The sequence below is a fragment of the Limanda limanda genome, chromosome 13 (assembly GCF_963576545.1).
Source record: "Limanda limanda chromosome 13, fLimLim1.1, whole genome shotgun sequence".
Taxonomy (NCBI): Eukaryota; Metazoa; Chordata; class Actinopteri; order Pleuronectiformes; family Pleuronectidae; genus Limanda; species Limanda limanda.
The window spans coordinates 21,800,964-21,822,271 of record NC_083648.1 but is presented as its reverse complement, the minus strand read 5'-3'; the positions used below and the strand labels follow the sequence as shown (position 1 = coordinate 21,822,271).

General features: G+C 41.5%; 2 protein-coding genes across 2 annotated transcripts; both read right to left on the bottom strand.

The window, feature by feature from the left end:
* Positions 1 to 6,997: 6,997 nt before the first annotated feature.
* Positions 6,998 to 13,172, bottom strand: elovl8a (ELOVL fatty acid elongase 8a). Its single transcript, XM_061083666.1, has 8 exons — positions 13,167 to 13,172; positions 11,180 to 11,246; positions 10,858 to 11,057; positions 10,157 to 10,237; positions 9,862 to 9,918; positions 9,544 to 9,658; positions 9,303 to 9,430; positions 6,998 to 7,356 (listed from the first exon to the last, which is right to left on the bottom strand). Exons 1-8 carry the CDS (start codon positions 13,170 to 13,172, stop codon positions 7,192 to 7,194), a joined length of 819 nt encoding a protein of 272 aa, XP_060939649.1. The 3' UTR covers positions 6,998 to 7,191.
* A 1,081-nt stretch (positions 13,173 to 14,253) lies between these two features.
* selenop2 (selenoprotein P2) lies at positions 14,254 to 18,110 on the bottom strand. The gene is made up of 5 exons (XM_061083902.1): positions 18,023 to 18,110; positions 16,751 to 16,996; positions 15,769 to 15,981; positions 15,268 to 15,376; positions 14,254 to 15,166 (listed from the first exon to the last, which is right to left on the bottom strand). The coding sequence occupies exons 2-5, from the start codon at positions 16,975 to 16,977 to the stop codon at positions 14,816 to 14,818; spliced, it is 900 nt and encodes a 299-aa protein (XP_060939885.1). The 5' UTR covers positions 16,978 to 16,996; positions 18,023 to 18,110; the 3' UTR covers positions 14,254 to 14,815.
* Positions 18,111 to 21,308: the final 3,198 nt, after the last annotated feature.

Below are 21,308 nucleotides of genomic sequence, written 5' to 3'. Positions count from 1 at the left end.
AAAACATCAGCATTTTGACCCGCTGGGTGTCACTTTATTAGGTTCTGTTAGTTGCCATGGTTCAGTGTGTCGGAGGCAAGCTGACAGAGGTAAACAGACACACGTGGACTTCCTCTTCCTAGAAATGGGGTAGGCTTCTCTGAGCTCGTCTTCTGTTGCGCAACCTATGGGTTTGGCGGTGAATTGTTTTCAACGTACAATCGTCGGAGAAGTAAAAATCAAGAAGACTCTCCGCTCTCCGTGCAACCCTCTCCGAGAAACGGATACGTAGAAGCATAATGGAGCCTTCAATGGCAATAGAAACCAGCTCTTCTAACATCGTCTCCCTTTTTTTTACTGCAGAAATTTCAGGAAGAGTTATGGTAACACTTTAAAATAAGATACCCTTATTCTCCATCAACTAGTTTATATATTAAAATGCTTTGTTGTCGTTCCTATATAAGGTATTACTTTAGTACCATAAAATTGGTCATTCTCCCTCAATAACGCTAAGAAGAATATTTCTTAGTGTTAAACTACTAGTGAATAAGTTACGAGAAAGACCTCTCTTTAGAGTTATAAAAACGTACTTGAGAGTTAGTTGGACAAATATTAACACTGTTTTATTACATTATCATGGAGCATATTGTGTCATTGAGGAAGAATGGGCAAACTGGCCTTTTACTGGTAATATATCTATCAAATATAATATTTCCTTCTGAAACGTAGCGGTGTTGTGAACTTAATTTGCCTCTTTAAATCTCTGCTTTAGTGCTATTGAATTTTGAACACCAGCTTTGGATTAGTGCTGCCGCCTTACAAAACTGTTTTGATAGGACTTTTCAGACTAATGAAAAGAGAAGGTTAGCTGCATCATTCACCACCAGCAGGTTCCATTTTAACACTTTAGATTTAAAACAGCACAGATGGAGCCTGTAAGAAAGCGGAATATCGAGTCACCTTTGACATACAGTACTTAAGATTTCAGAGTTTCAGTGGCGTGAAAGAAAGAACAAGCAAAATGGTTGATCGGAAAATATTAGATATTTAACTGCTAATAGTGCCGTCGTGAGGCCACCAATTGTTCATGGTAATTATACCAGTCTATCACATCTAATTTGACCATGACTGTTCATGGTTGGAAATGCTGCACCTAGCACCTTTCATTCTGCAAAGCCTGTCAGGGACTCGGGCAACGTGCCAATCTAACCATTAAACAGAGAGACAGAAATAGGCCACGGGAGCCGCCAACAGTAAACATTCTGCTGTTGTTATCTTTACTGTTTCTCAATCCATCCTGACAGCTTCGCCATCCTTTGGGGAAGGAAACGGCAGTCACTGCTGATTATAGAGCCCCCGCCGCCCCCACCACCCCCCTCATCCAGGGAGCCAAATTATGCCCGCATTAATATTTCATATTACACAGAGAAACCACATGTGTACTCAGCCCTTTGTCTTTGTGTCAAATGAAATGTGCTCGGCAATCATCAGAGGGCGAGCCGAGGTGCTGCGAGGAGGGGCGACTGCCGGAGGGGAGGGGTAGAGAGGAAGGGGTAAGGAGGAGATGTGAGGAAGGGATGGCGGGAGGGAGACGAGGGAGGAGGAGAAGTGCGGGGAGTTGAGGGTAAAGAAAGAGGAACGAGCGGGTGGGACAAATACAGGGACTCGGAGGAGAGACTGTAATGTATGGGCGAGAGGAGAGATGAGGCAAGAAGAGGAGAGGAACATGGAGGTTTGAAAGCTGAGTGTAGTGGAGAGATAAAAGATCGGCGGAATCGATGAAAGGCAAGGTGAGCAAAGAACAAAGTAAAGAAAGAGACAAGAAGGGAGAGAAATACCTCTGTTCTCTAAATAATGAAGGTGAAGGTGTGAGCTGGGCTGAGCAAAGGACAGGGAGCTTTGTTTGAAGGCAGAGAAAAGCAGGGAAAGGAAGTTGATTTCAGACATGCACTGAACTCCGGCTAATCTCCTGAAATTATCCAGAGGGGCTGCATGTAAATAGACAAATGTCCGAGTCAGGTACTCTGGGCATTTTCTGGAACTTTTCTTGCCAGCTACCTGGTAAAATGTCAGAGTGAGACCATGCGAGAATACAGCAGGAGATTGTCGATTTTCAGTGAGCGAGTGGGTGTTATGGACGTTTCTAACATGTGACGGATACAAAACTGAAAAAATACAGAAAAATCTGAAAGAATATAAATATCTCAGGATGAACAAGAGTTACTACACACATAAGATGCCAAAGAAGAAGTCGACTTGGGAAGATGACAAGATTCAAGAACTTTTGGTGATAAAACAAAAGAAAATTATTTGTACAGGGTTAACCATAATGTCCCGCCTCCTGCATGCTCTACCCAATTGTCTATCCTCGGCTACATGTTACAGAAAATATCTTGCCGCGTTGTTTCTACGTTAAAGGAAAAATGGCTGTAGGTGTGTGTGTGAGTGTGAATGGTCTCTATGTCGCCCCTGTGATGGACTGGCGACCTGTCCAGGATGTATCCCTCCTCTCGCCCAGTGTCAGCTGGGATTTGCTCCAGTGCCCCCATAGCTAATTCTTCTTGTTATAGTAAAAATTACAATTCTCTTCATTCACTGGGCCTCTATATGCCTCACCTGAGCAAACATTACAATAGGACGCAGTTACAAATTAGAGTCTTACTTTTTACATGATTGTTGTTTAGAAACCAAACTGTCTATAACCTCTTATTCATGTCATAACAGGGGAGCAGTCGTAAGAGCCATTGGGGGGGGACATGTTTAAATATAGTCAAAATATTCCAACACAAACCAGGTTCCGGGCTGGTACTAGTGCTGGTTCTTACTTGCTTTTTCTTACTTGAGGTTTCGCTCTGACAGCTAATGCTAGCGCTAACTTTAAGCACAACAACAAAAACAGCGGCGGATACATCGTATTTGAATGAGTTTTGCTTGTGACTTTGCTTTTCTGTTTTCGAGCATACACACACATCCAAACACAACTGGTCCAGCATATTTTTGCTGCTTGTTGCGATCGCTACGGACGGAAATCAGAAATGTTGGCGCTATTTGTATCCATGAATGCTAATTGCTTGCTTCATAAGTACGCAATTCTACTACTTCCGGTTTGAGAATGGTGTGCATAATATTATATAAAATACAAATTTATATTTATATTACTAACCAAACATTAGATTTACAATACAGTATTAACCATTTTTTAAAATAACAAAATACATAAAAATTCATCTTGTGCGTGTTAATAAGTTTTGATATTTTGGTCCACCCCCCAATGTTCACTTCATGACTGCGGGCCTGTGTCATAATCATGTGTTCAGCACTGATCTCCAGCTTCGTCCTTTTTGCCCCACCAAGGATAGTATCAACAACCCTTCTGAAAGGGAAACATCTGGGGCAATGGGTCAGATATATATATGTGCACATACTAGAGTTCAAGTCATGGGTTGTGTCCCAAATCACTACATAGTCCACTGTGTAGTAAATTTTCATTTATTTTCTTAAATGTTCTGTACACTATGAGGTTGACTCTTAGTATCGTACAGTGCAGTGTATTTTTTTCAAAAATACTAGAATTATTGTGAGGATAAAGACAGGCAGGTTTATATTTGTCTGTTTTAGCGTATGCCCCATATATTTCTGATGGTGTAGTTCGTTTTTTCATGAAAAAAATTGAAATAAAAAAGACAAACTGTGAGATGTGGATGCAAAATATATAACAGGAGCATTCAAAAATATAAATATATTTGGTAATTTAATGTGCTTTTTACCTGCAAGTAATAATAATAAGTGTCAAATAAACATTGACAATGTATTATGGGATTTTAGTTGTTGTTGTTGTACATCACAATCCTGGGGTTGGAGATGAGCTCACTATAAAGTCCACCACATACAAGTCCCTATACAGCCACAGCCTGTTGCCCTCTGGCCTTAGAGATCGTGACCAAAGTCATATCTTCCCTCATAGAATGAACAAAGCGTTTTGAATTTTGAATGAAAAACGACAGCAGGGATCACTTTGGGCTAACAGATTTACAGAATCAGGTTCATGTTAAATCGGAATTAAATCAAGCAATACCCGGCGGGCCCGAGCCCCTGTGAAATAAATATCCAAGACCCACGGTGAACAATAAAGGCCATAAATCAAGCTATCTGCCTGTCAAGATAAATGGCACATCCCCCATATTACTTTGATAACACAGATACAGGTGGCGCTGGGCTCATCCCATTGTCCATTAATAGAGACGGTCTCACGGACAGATGGGGTTTTTCTTGTTGACAACAAAGACACAGAGAGACACGCACAACCACGCCACGTCAAGTGATGACAAAGTGAGAGGTAGATGCTTTTTAACAGACGTAAATGTAGAGGGGGGGGGGGAGACCCTCTGCTTTTCTCTTGTCTGCATTGGAGATTCATGCCTGTTAATTACACACACACACACACTTGACAGGAAGCTATGAGCTGGTTGGTTGGCTGATTAACACGAGCCTGTCTGCGGGTGAGTGTGCTCCCATCATGCTGAGATTGCCGCAGCCTCATTGTATGAAGCAACCTAGTGGCTCACCTTCAAGCACACTTACCAGCCTCTTATTCCCAAACCTCTCTCACTGTCAACAGTTATATTGATGTGTGTGTGTGCACATGTGTGCGGATGTGTGTGTGAGTGTGTGTGCCGGTCCCTTCCCTCTCACTAGATAGGAAGTTAGCGGCAGCAGCTTCGAGAGGGCTTCAATTTCCTCTCCCTCTAACCTGATTATTAATTACAGTCTGCCTCTGGCTGTCCGCAGCCCAAACATTGTACGACACCGTTACCAAGGAGACCGACACAAAGTCATTCACAAACCTGATTCTGGATTTGGGCACGCTCTCGGCACAGTGGTTGCTCGGTTTTTCAGTCTGTGTTTGTGTCAACTGCGATGTTTGAATTTGTCCGTGCACAGATCAAAAGTAATTCAGTTGAGTCGCACGTGTGTGAAAAGTATTGAGGGGTTAAGCGACCCCTGTAACTGACTTGGCATTGTCTCAAATGCTCGAAACTCACTAAAACACTGGGATGAAACCAATCGCCTGGTTGCTAAACTGTAAACTGATCAAGGTGACGGCGTGCCAGGAAGTCAGTCATGCCTGAGCTGCACAGCACTCAGCGGTAATCAACCTGGAGCTGTGCCTGCGGCGAGGCTGAGGGACAGCAGCCTTTAAATGGGCTTCTGGCAATCAAGCTGTGTGTGTGTGTGTGTGTGTGTGTGTGTGTGTGTGTGTGTGTGTGTGTGTGTGTGTGTGCTTGTAACCCACTTGTGATATGAGATGCAGAGCAGAAGTACCTGCCAGCCACAAAATATGGCTCATAATGCTCAACAAGTGTGTCCTGTGTTATTTTAGTGCTGGTCATAGGGCATTATGAGCTACACACACACACATACTCACACACACATGCAAACACACAATATCACTCTCTTCACGTACTTTAGCTTTGTGAGAGCCACTCTGCCCCATAGCTCCTTACTCTTCCCTTAACCATTTTCACTAAATGTCTTTGAAAAAAGTGAGGATCGGTCAAAATGTCCTCACTTTATCAAAATGTTCTAAACCAACACACACACACACATAGGCATTACACAGACTTTAGAAGAGCTTTTCTTCCACTAATAAAGACAGTGAAAAAGATTTGTAGCGATACTTCAATCAAGCATTTTTTAGAAAGTGGCCCCGTAGAGGTTTTTACCTCTAACTAATGTCCGCTGTTTATATCCTTGTGGCCAAAAGGTGTTTTGATCCACCTTCCCTACTCACTATTAGCAAAGGCAATAATTAAAAAAAAAATTACATTGAAATTCATATTTTCTTTTAACCTTTCTTCTCCTCCCTATAACTGTGATGCAGAGTTCATTGGATTTCTGCTCTACACTCTACATTCTCACCCCTGAGAATAGGCCATGTCCAGATTGACTATAGCAGTGCACATAGAATACATAATACAGCATAAGTATTACATATAAGAATATTAGACAAACTGCTAAATATTACCATCAGTTTACAAGTCCTCTAAGCCACTCAGACTGAACCACTTCTGCTTTAAATCCTCGGATGTTTAAGGGCCTATTGTGTGAAATTCATCAAGTTGCCACTTTGTGCTGATTGGTATTAAAATGACTCGCCTGAGTAGCTGCCTTCGGAACTTTTGATTCAGTCACTTCAAAGTGCCTTTTCATGTGCTGTTCTGTTATTTTGTCTAACCCCCCCTGTTGAGTTTGGAACAGAGCATATTCACAACCAATATTCTGCCGGAGATAAAAGTAGTGGAATAGATAGTGAAAAGAATGGGAGTATATGATGATGGCAGAGGGAATATCATGCACTGGCTTAGAGATATGGATAATTCAGTCACTCCTCTAATGGTGCTTTCATTTCTGTCCACAAGGGGGAGCGGAAGGGGACACAGGCGACTATATTTCCACACCATGACAGATGGAGCAGCGGGGGTTGTGGGCTGGCGTCTCCCCATTGGTAAGAGGAATTAAACTGGGTGGGGGGGAACCTGGTGTATATAAAAGAGGGATGTAATACAAGGAGAGCAGGTGACATGGGCCGAGTAGAGAAGAAGAACACAGTAGATGGCAGTAATGCACCCTTGACGCTGGTTGCCACCCGCAAATAAACCATACAAGGAAGAAAAAAAGAAGAAGATGGAGAGCAGGATACAGACCTAATAGCAGCTATCAACCGATTGGCTGTGACTCCCAGCCAATGGGTGAAAGAGAAGAATCAAGCGACTCCTATAGTGATTAGAAGGTCTCATCTATTAAGTGCTGGGGGAGGGGAGACATGAATCAGGGCTTAACGTATGCTGACTGTTTGTGGGTAAAAAGAGTGAATGAATGTATAAAGAGACTCGTAAGTCTAGTAAACATCTCCTCTGTGTTAAAGGCAAAACAGATTTCATCAAAAAAATTATAAAACATTTTTGGTTTTATTTAAAAACATCATAAATATTGTATTTTTATAAACATAACGTATGTATACACAGGAACAATACAGTCATTAACATAACATAATGAACATGAAGTAATTAACATAGAGAAGTAGAGATGTGGCCTCTCCTTCGCCTGCCTCTGGATAACATCCCTGTTCCCAAACTCATCTCAGGTCTTTTCTCTACCTCCACGTTCAGTATTTCATGAAAACAGATCGTTTCCTTCTTCATCCCCTCACGTCTACGTGGTCTTCTTCTTGTCCAGGTAGCTGCGGTAGTAGAAGTTACTGAAAAGAGCGATGAGGCTGAGAGAGTAGGCGAACACCACCACGTTCATGGAGTCAGGGAAGTCACAGTCAGCAAACAGGTTGTAGGTGGTGTGGAGGGTGACGATGAAGAACTGGAGCTAGGAGGGCGAGAGAGGGAGAGACACAAAGGAGAAATAAGAGAAAGAGAGAGCTTTTGTTTTCCTATTGATTCAAATTACATGGTGCTAATTTTACTGATATTGTTTTATTGCACGTCCTTTACAATAATACAATTAAAACACTAAGAATTTGACTAATATAAAATTATATCATGTTAATAATACACATAATATTATTATCACTATTTCTGCCATGTTGCCATTACTATCTGGTACACATTAATGTTATGTAAAATTCCTAGTGTTATTCAATAATGTTTCAAAAACGTTAATTAAAGGATGAATTTGACTGATAACACTATTATTTATTTATTTTAAAAAGCACCTTTGATTAGCTGTACTGCTTGGTTCTAATCTTGCAATAAAACAATGGATAATATAAATAAACAATTTTGATAGACTCAAACACGGAACCCCTTTTATACTGTGTATCAGCAGCTGGTGAAAGAGCAAATAGTCAATATGAAAGACTTGATTCTAGCTTTATAGTAAAAGAGCCATAGTTGGCTTGAGTGCTGAGAACCAGGATGAGCAGACACTCACATGAGCATCAGTCGAATTTAGCTGAAAAGTGCAGGATGACCTTTCCTTATACACTCATCTGTGACCTATGTGCTTCACAGAGTTTCTACCGGCTTCCCCTGCCAGGTATTGTGTGTTTGAACGAACATAATTAAAGCTGTGCATCTTACTATGCGTCCCACTCCACACCACATACCCCTCCTCCCCCTTTAAATGTATATAATAATTACCCCCCATATTCAGACAGATAAATACCATCTCTAATCTCCCCAATCAACTCAACTAACTTTGCTTCAGTTCACTGAATTGTGAAGCCAACTGTAATGAAGGCTTGGGGGAGAGGGGGGGGCATGTCTAAGGTCAGTACTATCATTGTTGCATAATGGCAGTCAGCCACCGTACTGACCCATATATGCTGCGGCCACGTAGAAGGACAAACACTACAGGCTGCATTGTTGCTTCATCAAGTGTCAATAAAAAGAAAACAGATGGTCCAGTAGTGGCTGTATCTGAGGCGCATCAGTGCCGCTAATCTGTCTAGCAATGCCAACCCAGCCAGAACAATGACAAGCCAAGCAGGAGGTCTTCACCCCCCCCCCCCCCCCCAAGCTTCCAGCACATCCTGAGGGGAGGTTTATTCAACAGTTTCCAGGAGCTATCGTTTCACAGCGACAGACTTGAAACAAACGTGCTTGAACAGGAAAGTTTATGTTACATGTGGAACTGCAGAGTGTATTTGCCTGATGTCCATTGAAATTCATCAGACTGCTAAAAGATGAAAAGAGAGCTGATCATCAAAATGACCCATCAAAAGAGGTAAAGTGAGGTAAAGTGCAGCATGTACTTAGTCTGACTTGTCATAAGCCACTTGCCAGCTTGCTCCAGATTACAGTCACACAATATAAAATACAATACAGAGACAAGAATTATTAAGTCTAAAAGATAAAAGTCAAAATAAAATTTATAAGTGTATTATAATACAGAGTACGTGTCAAATAGAAGTAAAAGTAGAAATGAAAATAAAACAAGTAAAATACGATAAGAAAGTAAAATATTATGTTATAAAGTAAGTAGGTAAAATAAAGGGTTAGGGTTAGAATTAAATAAAAAGTTAAATGAAATACGTAAGTGAAATTAAATAAGTAGCAAAATAAAGTAAATACATAAGATAAAAAAGGTAGTCAAATAAAATAAGTAGCAAAATAAAGTATGTAAGTAAAAATTAAATTACTAAGCAAAAAAGTAGGTAAAATACAATAAGTAATGAAAATAAGAGAAGTGCCGAGTAATATCATGAAATTAAAATGGAAAGGTAAAAACATGATGTAAAGGCAAAGTGGACGTAGACATTAATTTCACTGAGGTTCACAAACTCAAACACACACACAGAGGCAGATACTGACCAGCTGCAGGGAGGTGAGGTAGCGTTTCCACCACAGGTATTTGGTCATGCTCGGCCCCAGAGCTGCCAGTCCATAGTACAAATACATCAATACGTGGACCAGGGAGTTGATCAGACCAATCAGAAAGGCTGTGGACAGAAATGGAGGAGGACATTTGTCTTCTGTTGTTAAGAAATAGATATCATTTGTGCAAGTTTCTGTACTTTTCTAACATTAGACTGGGCTGGTGGATCGTACTCACACTGGCCCCCAGCCACATATTTAACCCCGGCCCACCAGTTGAAGATCATGGTGGCGTGATGGTAGATATGGAGGAAGGTCAGCTGACTGTTCTTCTTCCTTAGGATGAAAAATATCTGAGCCACACAAACAAACACAGGCAAACAGTAAGATAATGTATTAACGCTGCAGGTACAGGAATACATGCATACATGTAAGCATGGATGTGTAACTTTGATTTCTGAGTCTCATCATTTGTGATGGTTTAAACAACAAAAGAAACGATTACAAATTAAAAATATAAATCTTGTGAAGTTCTTAACATAGTGTTTGTACTCACAGTGTCACTGAGCTCGATCACTTTGGAGAAGTAGAACCACCAGCATACTCTTGCCATCTGCACAACAGGAGGAAGAGGATTATGTTGTCTCATCATAATTCGCTGTTTAAATTTCATTAATTTTCTATCATGTGGACTTTGTGTAAGCTTGCATATAGATGAATTCCTGAGAATGTGTTTGAACTGTAAATTTATCGTATGAACATGTGGAGGGGTAATTTGAAGCCTGTAGGAGATCATGAGGGGCATTATGTGACAATTGTCCCATGAAGTAAGGTGTGTTAAACAGATTTACCCTCATGGCCGGCGGGCTGTCACTGTAGTCGACTGGCTGGCACAGCAGACTGTATCTGGCCAACCAGGAAGAGGCTGTGAACTGGAAAGACAAAGGCAGACTGTGAAAATTTGACTGTGAATAAGTGAAATCACTTCCTGTTGGACTGACAATCGTCACAATGATCAGGGAACAGGGAAGGAACGTGAGAGATGCCCTGAGATTTGCCTGTCTGACCTCCTGGCTGTGGAGGAGCTATACTTGTTCTGCAACTGGGGGCAGCAGGAATATGCTGTAAGCACACAACTGACCAGTTTATTAGGTAACAGCATCCTGTTTACACAACCGACATTCACATTCCCTTGAAGTCCTATGACACTCAGACAGTTTCCAGCAAATTATTTCTGGCTCTTGAACCAGATCCCTTCAGGGTTCTTAGAAACTTGATTCTTTCCAGCTTACATTTCCACCAGTTTGATGTGACCCAATCTTCACATGAAAATATTGAATCATACAGCTTTGAAGACAGAATTACTCTACATACAGTATATCTGTTATTGTTCCATAAATCATAGCCTCTAAAACCTTAAGACCAGGTCAGATAGGTTAGGTTTACCAAATCGAGTTGTTCTGATTATTCTGCAGGTTCAAATGTAGTTGATATACTCCAGGTTATGTGTCAATCTCTTGTACAAATGTCCCCACGCACTATTCTGCAGTACCTCATAGAACATGTAGGCAGACAGGCAGACCATGGCAAAGTTGTACACGATCAGGACAGGTTTGAGGTTTACTGGCTGCCTCTTTGCCATCAGCTTCGGTCCTGCCCATATGATGAGCAGGTAACACAGGAAGATGCAGCCGATTGGAACAGGAGAATAGACCAGCAGCCAGCTGTCTGTCCTCTTGTCTGGGTGAGTGAGAGAGAGTGAGACGAGCAGGAGTCAAGGCAAACATTCTGCTGATGTCTCCACGTGACAACCTGACAATACATCACCGGAATAAATGAGCAGTTGCACTGATGAGATAGAGGTTAAGACTTGCCTCCATTGTCCAGAATCCTTTGGTAGAGTAGTTGCATTTTCTGCCACAGGGCACGAGACTGGGCACCCTGAGACACAGAAACACACCAGCATTGATACATTTCTAGCCAGAAAATACATATTGTGTTTAAAAACAACATTTGGGAGTGATACCACCTGAAACAATGGCTGATACCGTAAAGGAAGCATTGACCCTGTAAGATTTGTATTCAGAGACACTGATAAGCCAAAAGTCTTCACGACTAATATGATGGGCATTTCAAGTTTTTACTTCAAGTCTTTCATTTCTATTTTCTTTATTTAGATGTTGTTATTTTAATTGTTCCTATACAATGTTGTCATTGTGTCTCATTAAATAAAGGCTTTGATTATATATTTTTTTAAATGTTAATCAAAGACAACAAATTAAAGATTAAAAATTAATAAGTAATATATACAAGAAACATCAGCAGGAAAAAGTATAATCCATATATTCATAAACTGTAACTTCCTTTGAAAGGTCTTAAAGAACACTGGTTCAAAATTTGATTAAACCACCCAGAGATGATCTGGATTATAGTTCAAGGATTATGTTCACTAATCCAAACGTGTCTCTTGATAATGGATAATAACTCATAATCCTGTTGATGAGCGGCTGCCTAATGTGGACAACAGGGCGATTAACGTGGGACAGTGCTGCCACCTAGCGTTTGCAGGTGAAATATCTGCATACAACAGGTCACTTCGGCTCTTCCTCGTCTTCTTTCATATTTCACACAGACCTGAGTTTGCAGATGAACGGTGTTTGCGCTTTTTGTTGAGACTTTTGCGCCACCTTGTGGTGAGTGCTGGCTGAGTTGTGGTCTTTGGTATTGCTCTGCTAACGTCCATGAAATACGTTTAAAGTTGAACATTTGGGGGGAACAAAATAAAACTAAACTAAACTAAATACAATATTACAACAATATATATGTATTTCTCCACTCAAATTAAATACTGCAGTTGCAGGAAATATATCAATATATAGCAATTAAACATTTAAGATGCTTTAAAAAAGTGTGGGGATGCAGATACTAAACATCTCATAATGCATAAATGCTGGCATATTTGATCTGACTGCTTCAAAGCAGATAGTGTCACAATCTTAAATTACAAACAGAGTTTTTGAGGGTAGGTATACGTAAAATAACACAATCTTCTTTTCTTCTCTTCTCACTAACAATAAAGTAACCATAGTACCACATCCAAGGAATACAATAATATACTGCCATATCATTTACATTTTCACAGTATAGGCCATATGTGCAGTCTTTTTAAAGAAGAATCACAAAAACACTATAACAGGGGCAGTAAATAGAAAAAATATTTAGAGATACTGTATTTTTTATGTTCATTAGGTGTAAGCCATAATCATCTTGAAATATTTCACTTTAGGTTTTAATGAATCTAGAATATTTGAAAGTGTCAGTTTTGAGATTTAATTTTCACAAATGTAGGAACTGTTCCACCTGAATCAAATACATTTTGTTCAACATTACGCCACTCATTGTGTGTTGCAGTAGTTGTTGCAGTGCAGATACTGAGTGTCATAAGAAGGAGGAGGCCGTGTGCACGAGGCTAAGTACTCCGTAAACCCAGCTCCTCCTGGGTTTACGGAGGGAAATCCCTCACAGAGCCACAACCTGCTGAGTTGCATGTCGAAGAACAACAAGACCACAGCAACATGGCAATATATGAAACTCAGCAAGGAAATATTATGGTTAGAAATGAGCAGTCCACAGTACATTACTATACATTAAGATAATATACAGTGTTAACAGTTGTGCTGTTCATCTGATTAAGTCACATGCAGGCAGCCATACAAAATGGAAATGAGGACTACTAGTTATCTTTCATCATATTCTATTAATGCTAATAATCTGGTGTTATTTTTTGATTTTGTACAAAGAAATTGAAAAGATGCAGAAAAGATAAACAGATTTTGGACAGCTATAAGAGAGTAAGCTCACCCTCATTCTGACGTTTCAGATTTTTCTCCTCAGGTTATCCACCGGTCAAACGGCGGCTGCATCTCAGCTGCGTGTTCAGCAGCACTGAGGCTCAGCCACCTGTTGGTCAGCCCCCTCTCTCTCTCTCTCTCTCTCTCTCTCTCTCTCTCTCTCTCTCTCTCTCTCTCTCTCTCTCTCTCTCTCTCTCTCTCTCTCTCTCTCTCTCTCTCTCTCTCTCTCTCTCTCTCTCTCTCTCTCTCTCTCTCTCTCTCTCTCTCTCTCTCTCTCTCTCTCTCTCTCTCTCTCTCTCTCTCTCTCTCTCTCTCTCTCTCTCTCTCTCTCTCTCTCTCTCTCTCTCTCGAACACAGTTTCTAGTGAAATTCAGATTTAACCAATTAACTATATTGTGTGCCTGATATTCTGATAGTCCAATGTCAAATTGTAAAAATATTTGCTATTCAGTATGTAGGTAGTCAGAGAGGTCGTGAACACAGGCATATCAGTCTCTCTCTGAGCTTATTGAGCAAAGTGTTTTAACAGTACTTTGAAGTATCCTGAAATTATCTATTTTCTACAGTGAAAATCCTGAAATGATCTATTCCACAGTGAAAATGTTGGACTTTACTTTGAAAAAACTGTTTTGAAGCCAGAGTTTTTACAGTAATGATCAGGGAGCAGGAAGATGACGATACACATGCTCGACCAATCGCAAGTCAGTCTCAGCTGTCAATCATGACATTTCCCCTTGTTTTTATGACATCAAATAATTAATTAAAACCAACTTACTGGAAAAATAAACAATTGAATACAAATGTGATAAGAATGATCCAAATGAAAGAAACCATCTTTGAGAAAAAAAAATTTTGACCGTTAATTAATGATTCTATTAATCCATATCTGTCTACTTATTTGATAATTTATTTTGACTTTTTTAATTTGGTCCATCTCCCATCCACTAACACAGAGGGTCAGCTACCAGGGGACGATTGAGACTCTTTGGCTTTAATTACTTTCTTCTGTTGTCCATCTTTATGTACAGTTTATGTTTTTGAACCCATGATGCATTGCGACATACAGTAAAACCTTATAAAAATGCCAGAACAATAAGTTATTTCAAACAATTTACTGTTAAAACTACATCAATGTGTTAGAGTACACTGCATTCATTGTGTGATATATACTACTGAATGATTATATATTAATCTGTTACAAACAGAAGTAGAGGATGACACGGCATCATCCAGCAGGAAGAACGGATTCATGGGAGCTCAAGCTGAACCTGGAGGAGAAGTGAATCCAGTTTGAACAGTTACCAGACTGAGGTCTGCTCTGCTGCACTTCACACTGTCCTCCTTCTCTGTGTGAGCGACATGTCCTGTTGGTCCTCCTCATCTCTCCACACACATCCATCTGCAGCCTCCTGCAGGCAGGTTTACCACCGCAGACTTCATAAAGTGGAGAAGATGGAGCAGGACCGCCTGGTTTGTCCACAGAGGAGCGGGGGGGTGGATGTGTTGGAGGGGAGACCACAATCTGATTACTGTTCACACAGATTCACCCACTCAATTGACTGCTGTCTAACTGCAGACTCTCAAGAGTCTTACTGAAAATAAGATACAAGGTCATCAGAATAAAGAAAATTAAACAAGTTAGTGAAACTTTCTAATTTGCTAATGATGCTGTTGATGATGAAGGTTCTGAGTTTTATTTTGGCTCGTATCTTGATTCTCCTGAATTGTATGATGGGAATGGTGGTCGTGTTGGTGATGATGATGATGATGATGGTTCTGAGTTTGATTTTGGCTCGTATCTTGATTCTGGGACTGATTCCCCTTAATTGTATGATGGTAATGGTGGTCGTGTTGGTGATGATGATGATGATGATGATGATGGATGTGTTGATGTGTTACAGGTGGTTTGTCCCCCTCTGGATCTGTGGTTAATGTAGTTGTCGAGTTGATGTTCAGATCTGACTCATTCTTCATGCTGCTGCTCCTCCCACTTGGTAAAGCGGAGTTAGCCTGGGAAAGATAAAATACTTGTTAGATTATATTATATTTTTGCTGCAGAAAATGCATTAATTTCTCCACTTGGGGGCAGCACATCAATGTTGATTACTCACAGAGCAGTTGCAGATATCTTTCTGATAAGTGGCTCTGACTGCAGCCTCGACATAGGGGTAATGCAGAAAACTGTACGGTAGCACTATGTGGAAGGTGAGGAGACCACACCTGGAGCAAAAAGACAAAGACAGGGAGAATCAAAATGCTGAGAGGGGTGACTGATGATCCACAAAATTATGCATAGACAGATGATGGTTTTTAAAATTCATTTTCCTGCGTTGGTTAAAATACAAGAATCTGGCCATTATGAAGCACAATTTTGTTTCACATAAGGAGATAACTTGCATTTGTGCTTGTAAGATCTTTCCCAAGAGGAACTTTCAACTATAATCCAGAATTTTTTGTTATGTACTATTAACATGTCGCAAAGTAAAAAGTCATGACACGAGAGCTTGAGAGCACAGCTTGTTCAACTACTATTTTACTATATGTTTGCTCTCTAGTCTTATCAAAGAGCTAAAACACTGGCGGGGTTTTGTGAAGAGTTGGCTGGTTCTCACCTATCATAGACCAGGAAGTCATCTTTGTCACCATCCAGTGCCTCCCACACGTCATCCTGAAAGGGCGCCTGCTGGTACACAGGGACATAAGGTGGCGCTCTTCTCTTCAGTTCCCAGTACATTGCCCTGGATTGAGCCTCTTGATCGTTCACTATCATGAAGGACACCTGGGTCAGGTTGCTGCGGTTCAGCTTGTCACGCAGGCCTCCAATTCTGCAGAGAGAGGAGAGATGATGTCATAGGGGATATCGGCTCTAAGGCTGTAAAGTTTTGATAGGTAGAAATTAAGTTTTTCAATTTTTGGTGCCGTAAAACATCAGCAGCATTCAGTCACACAAGAGTGAATGTTCAGCAGATGAAAACTGACCCATTCACTTCACTGTTCACCATAAATATGAGCATGTTCAATTAACAGCACTCTTTGGCCCTGTCCTACTTTCCCTCTATAGCCCAACCACTTGGCCCTGACTCTTCATTTTAACATAATAATAATAATAATACAGATAATATAGAAAGTGACCGTCCAGGGAAAGTTGCACTGTCACAAAGAGAGCTGTACAAAACTTTGTGTGAGCTGTATTTATCATTTGTGTGCCTCAAGGTTAGATTTTCAGACATGAAATACACTCACTAGTTTCTCCTTTTTTTTTTTCATTGAAACTCTTCTAAACCACCCACCACCATGGATTTTCTCTGTTGACCCCTGAATGTTGGTTTTAGGCAAGATTGTGCAAGAACCACCGGGGTGTGGTATGAGTCAGAGAGGAACTGGGGGCCGATCCCGGAACTTTTTTGTTTTTTTACGCTGCATTTTCTGATATTTTCACTTCACTCTTGATGAAAAACAATCAGGCATGTTCAGGGGACTGACTTCCACAAAGATGTGTACTTTTGTGAAGCTTGATTACATGTAAACAGACTGTTAAAGGACTCATGTATTCACTCCAATCAGTGCAATTCTAGTTACAGTCTATTTTCTTACTTGCGGGCCTGAGTGAGACAGAAGTGTCAAGTGGCCTTCAGGAGCACCACCACCACCACCTTTCCCAGCAGCTCCTGCATGGGAGCTTGTCCATTAATCTCCCAGTGGGGGGCGGGTTTGCAGATGCGAGAGGCGTTGTTGTCCCCTTCCACTAACAGAGTGATATGTGAGGCCCACAGGACACTCGGCAGGGCCGCGCACAGCCACAGCGAAGCCAGCGAACGCATCGTCCCTCCCTAGATGAGTCTGGGGGGAGGGGAAATTAATGATTATCCGAGTTATTCTGACAAGAAATACTATAGATGCAGCATGCAACTTTTTTTATTTATTTATTGTTTTTTATAGTTTTTTTGCTAAACATACATTTCATGATAAAGTCAATTAGAAGAACAATGAAGCATGCATCACATTTCAATTGCAGGCATAATCACAGTTAATGTATTGAGAGAAAAAAAAGAAAAAAAGAAAAAACTATTTACAGCAAAGAATGATAAGTGTAATCATAATAATGATTATAATAATAATAATAATAATAATAATAACATGATTTTTCCAATTTATGAAGTTGCAAATATGTGGATATTGGAATTGCCACTTTATTCAGCAAGTAAATTGTCTCTTGCCTCAAACACACTTTCCAGCATGCAACTTTTTAAACTAAATAAACAACCAGTGATCTCAGCAGACGTATTCAAATGTCATAAAAACAGCCTGCAGGCCTCCGTGCAGAGCAGCATGCACAGCTCTGATCTCAAAGCAGCATGTTTTTGGCAGGTTTCTTCTTCCCTGGACCAAATGAGCCACTCAGTCTGATCCCAGAATGATTAAAAAAGTGCACAGTCTTTGTCTCTGTTATCACATGCGGAGATAATCAGCAAAACGAGCCAACAGAGAGAAGAATGTCAGGACAATTGTTCAGACGGGCTGGCAGGCAAACAGACAGACAGACAAGAGGCAGGGACAGAGATATTCACAGCCACAAACTGAACTGTCTCTAAATATGATCTGAGATTATAACAAACAATTATACATGTCGCGTTTGTGTCTTTTCTGGTAGTTGATTTAAAATTAGTTTAGTTATTAAATAAAAAATGTCTGTATCAGAACACAATCTCACAGCCACCATGACACAGGACTTTTTTCCTGTCCCAATTAATAATTATTTGAAACTTGGACCAGTGTAAAACAAAGGTTATCAATTTGATGCAAAACTGATAATTTAATTGGTAAAATAGGCCTTAATGATACAGATGTAAAGAAACAGACTCTTACCTCTGCCTCTGTGGCTCTGTCCTGTGACCCACATAAATACACAGTTGTGTTTAAAGCTTTCTTTACCAAGTACTTCCCCCAAATCAGAGAGAGAGAGAGAGGAGAGAGAGAGAGAGAGAGAGAGAGAGAGAGAGAGAGAGAGAGAGAGAGAGAGAGAGAGAGAGAGAGAGAGAGAGAGAGAGAGAGAGAGAGAGAGAGAGAGAGAGAGAGAGAGAGAGAGAGAGAGAGAGAGAGAGAGAGAGAGAGAGAGAGAGAGAGAGAGAGAGAGAGAGAGTAATGTGTACAACTCTACCATCACTGACATGGTCCCCTCCCTCCCAACAGTACACTGTGAGATGACCCCACACATGGACTCCTAACGGTGAAGTTAGATATAAAAATCACTTTGCCTGAATTCACTGGTCTCATTAAGACTTTTCTCTCTGTAGAGTTTCAGCCAAACCAAATAAACACAGCTGTTACAAAACATTATTTATATGAATGATAAATCAGCAGTTGAAGCAGAATCTCACAAATAATCTCACTCTCATCTAAACAGAGACTGAAAAAGGACGAACTATCATAATGAAAAAATGTCACCTAAAGAATTTCACCTGATGGTCTGAATCAATAATAGAAAAAATTGAATTAACAATACAAAATAGTTAGAAGTATAGCATAAAAATAGTAGAAGTGTTGATTCAGGATTAGCTTCACTTTTTCAATCTCAGTGTTCAGTAATGTGTCTTCTCCGGGTGAGATCTGCTGCTTGTTTCCCCCACACATCCGAGGGATGATAGATTAGACCTGAACACCTACAGAGACGTCAGAGTGAGCAGGAACTCTTTTTCTCCTGGAACAAAATGTGTAAAAAAATAAAGGAAAAACTAGAATTTCACTGAATCGCTGTACTATTGACCGTTTTCAAAATCGACACACTCCAATAGATGATCACTTAAAGGGACTCTTACCTTTGTTGCATTTTTACACTTTTTTTGGATAAGGTTAAATTGGTATTAATAAGGTAATGACACTCTAAAATGCAAGACAGACCCACCAGGAGTAAAAACAAACAATTATTTCACTCTCATAATATTTAGTGAAAACTTCAACCAATAAAATTCTTCGGACCGAAGGACCTTATTGGCCGACAGACCTGTCTGTTTGCTGCATGGACATGCAGGTTTTCCGTCTGCTTCTTGTGGCGCATTCGGGCCCGCGTCATCAAGGCATGTGAATGTAAATGTATATAACGTAAGTTATGACCATAACTATGGATCTATGAGACCGACCGATGACCGTCACCACGGTCTTAACACGAATGATGTCCTCATCTCCCTATCCTCGAGACCAAATATCAACAATGTCACGTGAGTGACCTTAAGGGGGCTGGGCTCACCGCCCATAAAGCTCCCCGGTGAGCGCGGCCGCCTCCTCCTTGTCTGAACGCCTCAGCCCGTTCTGAGTGACAAAAGAGGGTGACGGTCATCGGTCGGTCTCATAGATCCATAGTTATGGTCATAACTTACAATCTATTTCGACCTCCCTCAGACCGTCACCACGGTCTTAACACGGATGACTAGTATCATCAGGGTCGCGAAGAACGGAGGACTCTATCGCCTCACATCCTCGCCCAGCAGCTGAGAGCAGCACTGCGGAAGCCAATGGTGTGGGGGAAGCCACATTGACCCTGTAGAATCTAGAGAATGTGCAGGGGGAACTCCATGTTGCTGCTGCACATATTTCTGAAAGAGGGACCCCCTTTAAAGCAGCCCAGGAAGTGGCCATACTCCTGGTGGAATGAGCTACCAAGGAATCTGGGACTGGTATGTTCTGTCCAGAATAGGCCTCAGCGATAGTATTAACGATCCAATGGGACAAACACTGTTTAGACACAGGGTGGCCGACTTTTTTACCCCCAAAACAGACAAATAACTGAGAGTATGAGCCCCTCAGAGACTTTGTGCGTGCAATATAAGCCTTCAGTGCCCTTACTGGGCACAACATAGGCAGGTCGGCTTCCTCCTGTAGTAGAGCTGGATCAGGTTGAAAAGTGCTGATCTCGATCACCTGATTTACCGTCTGATGGTTTATGACCTTAGGCAAAAACGAGGGGTTTGGCCAGAGAGACACACCTGAGTCACCTGCCCTCCATCTTAGACAATCGTCACTTATAGACAGAGCATGCAATTCACTCACCCTTTTGGCAGAGCATATAGCCAGGAGGAAAGCTGTTTTGTAAGATAGAGACTTAAGGCTGGATTGCCCTATGGGTTCAAAGGGAGACTGCATCAGGGACCGTAATACCAAGGGGAGTTGCCATGATGGAGCCCTGGGAGCCCTGCTTGGTCGCAGGCGGTGTGCTCCCTTAATGAACTGAGACACTAGAGGGTGTCTACCAACTGTAACATCTCCCACTGTCTCATGGAAGAAAGAGATTGCGGCAGTGTATACCTTAATGGTGCTAGGTGCCCTGTTAGAGTCCAAAAGTGACTGAAGGAAACGGAGAATCAGCTCAATAGGACAAGCGGCTGGATTTTCCTGTCTGTTGCGACACCATGTAGAAAACACACTCCATTTATGGCCATAGTTAGCCCGAGTGGAGGGAGCCCGGGCATTGTCTATGGTCCTCAGGACAGCCTCATCTAACCTTTGAGAGAGGTACTGAGAAGGGGCCAAGCCCAAAGCTGCAGGATGTCTGATCTGGGGTGCCATATCTGAGCTTCTGCCTGTGAGAGGAGGTCTGCCCTGACTGGCAGGGCCCATGGTTGACCGTGAACCAGGCGAAGGAGCGTTGGGAACCAATGCCTCCCTGGCCACCTGGGGGCTATTAACAGCACCTCGTAGTGGCCCGAGGCAACCCGGTTGAGTACCTGGGGAATCAGAGGGAATGGAGGAAAAGCGTACAACAACCCTTCCGGCCATTCTTGAGATAGTGCATCTAGGCCTAGGGGACCTCCCTGGTTTTCCAGAGAGAACCACATCCTGCAGTGGGTTGTCTCTGGTGATGCGAATAGATCGGCCTGAGCCGTGCCAAACCGACTCCATAGGAGGGATACAACCTCTGGATGAAGTCTCCATTCTCCTGGGAGAGGACCAGTCCTGGACAAGAGGTCTGCTGCTCGATTTACAATCCCTGGGATAAAGATTGCTTTGAGTGAAGCCAGATGCTGAAAAGCCCAAAACAGAAGTTTCTGTGCCACCTGGAGGCAACGCAGGGACCTTGTGCCTCCCTGGTGATTTATATGATACACAGTTGAAGTGCTGTCTGTCCTTATCAAGACATGCCTGCCCTGGATGGAGGAAA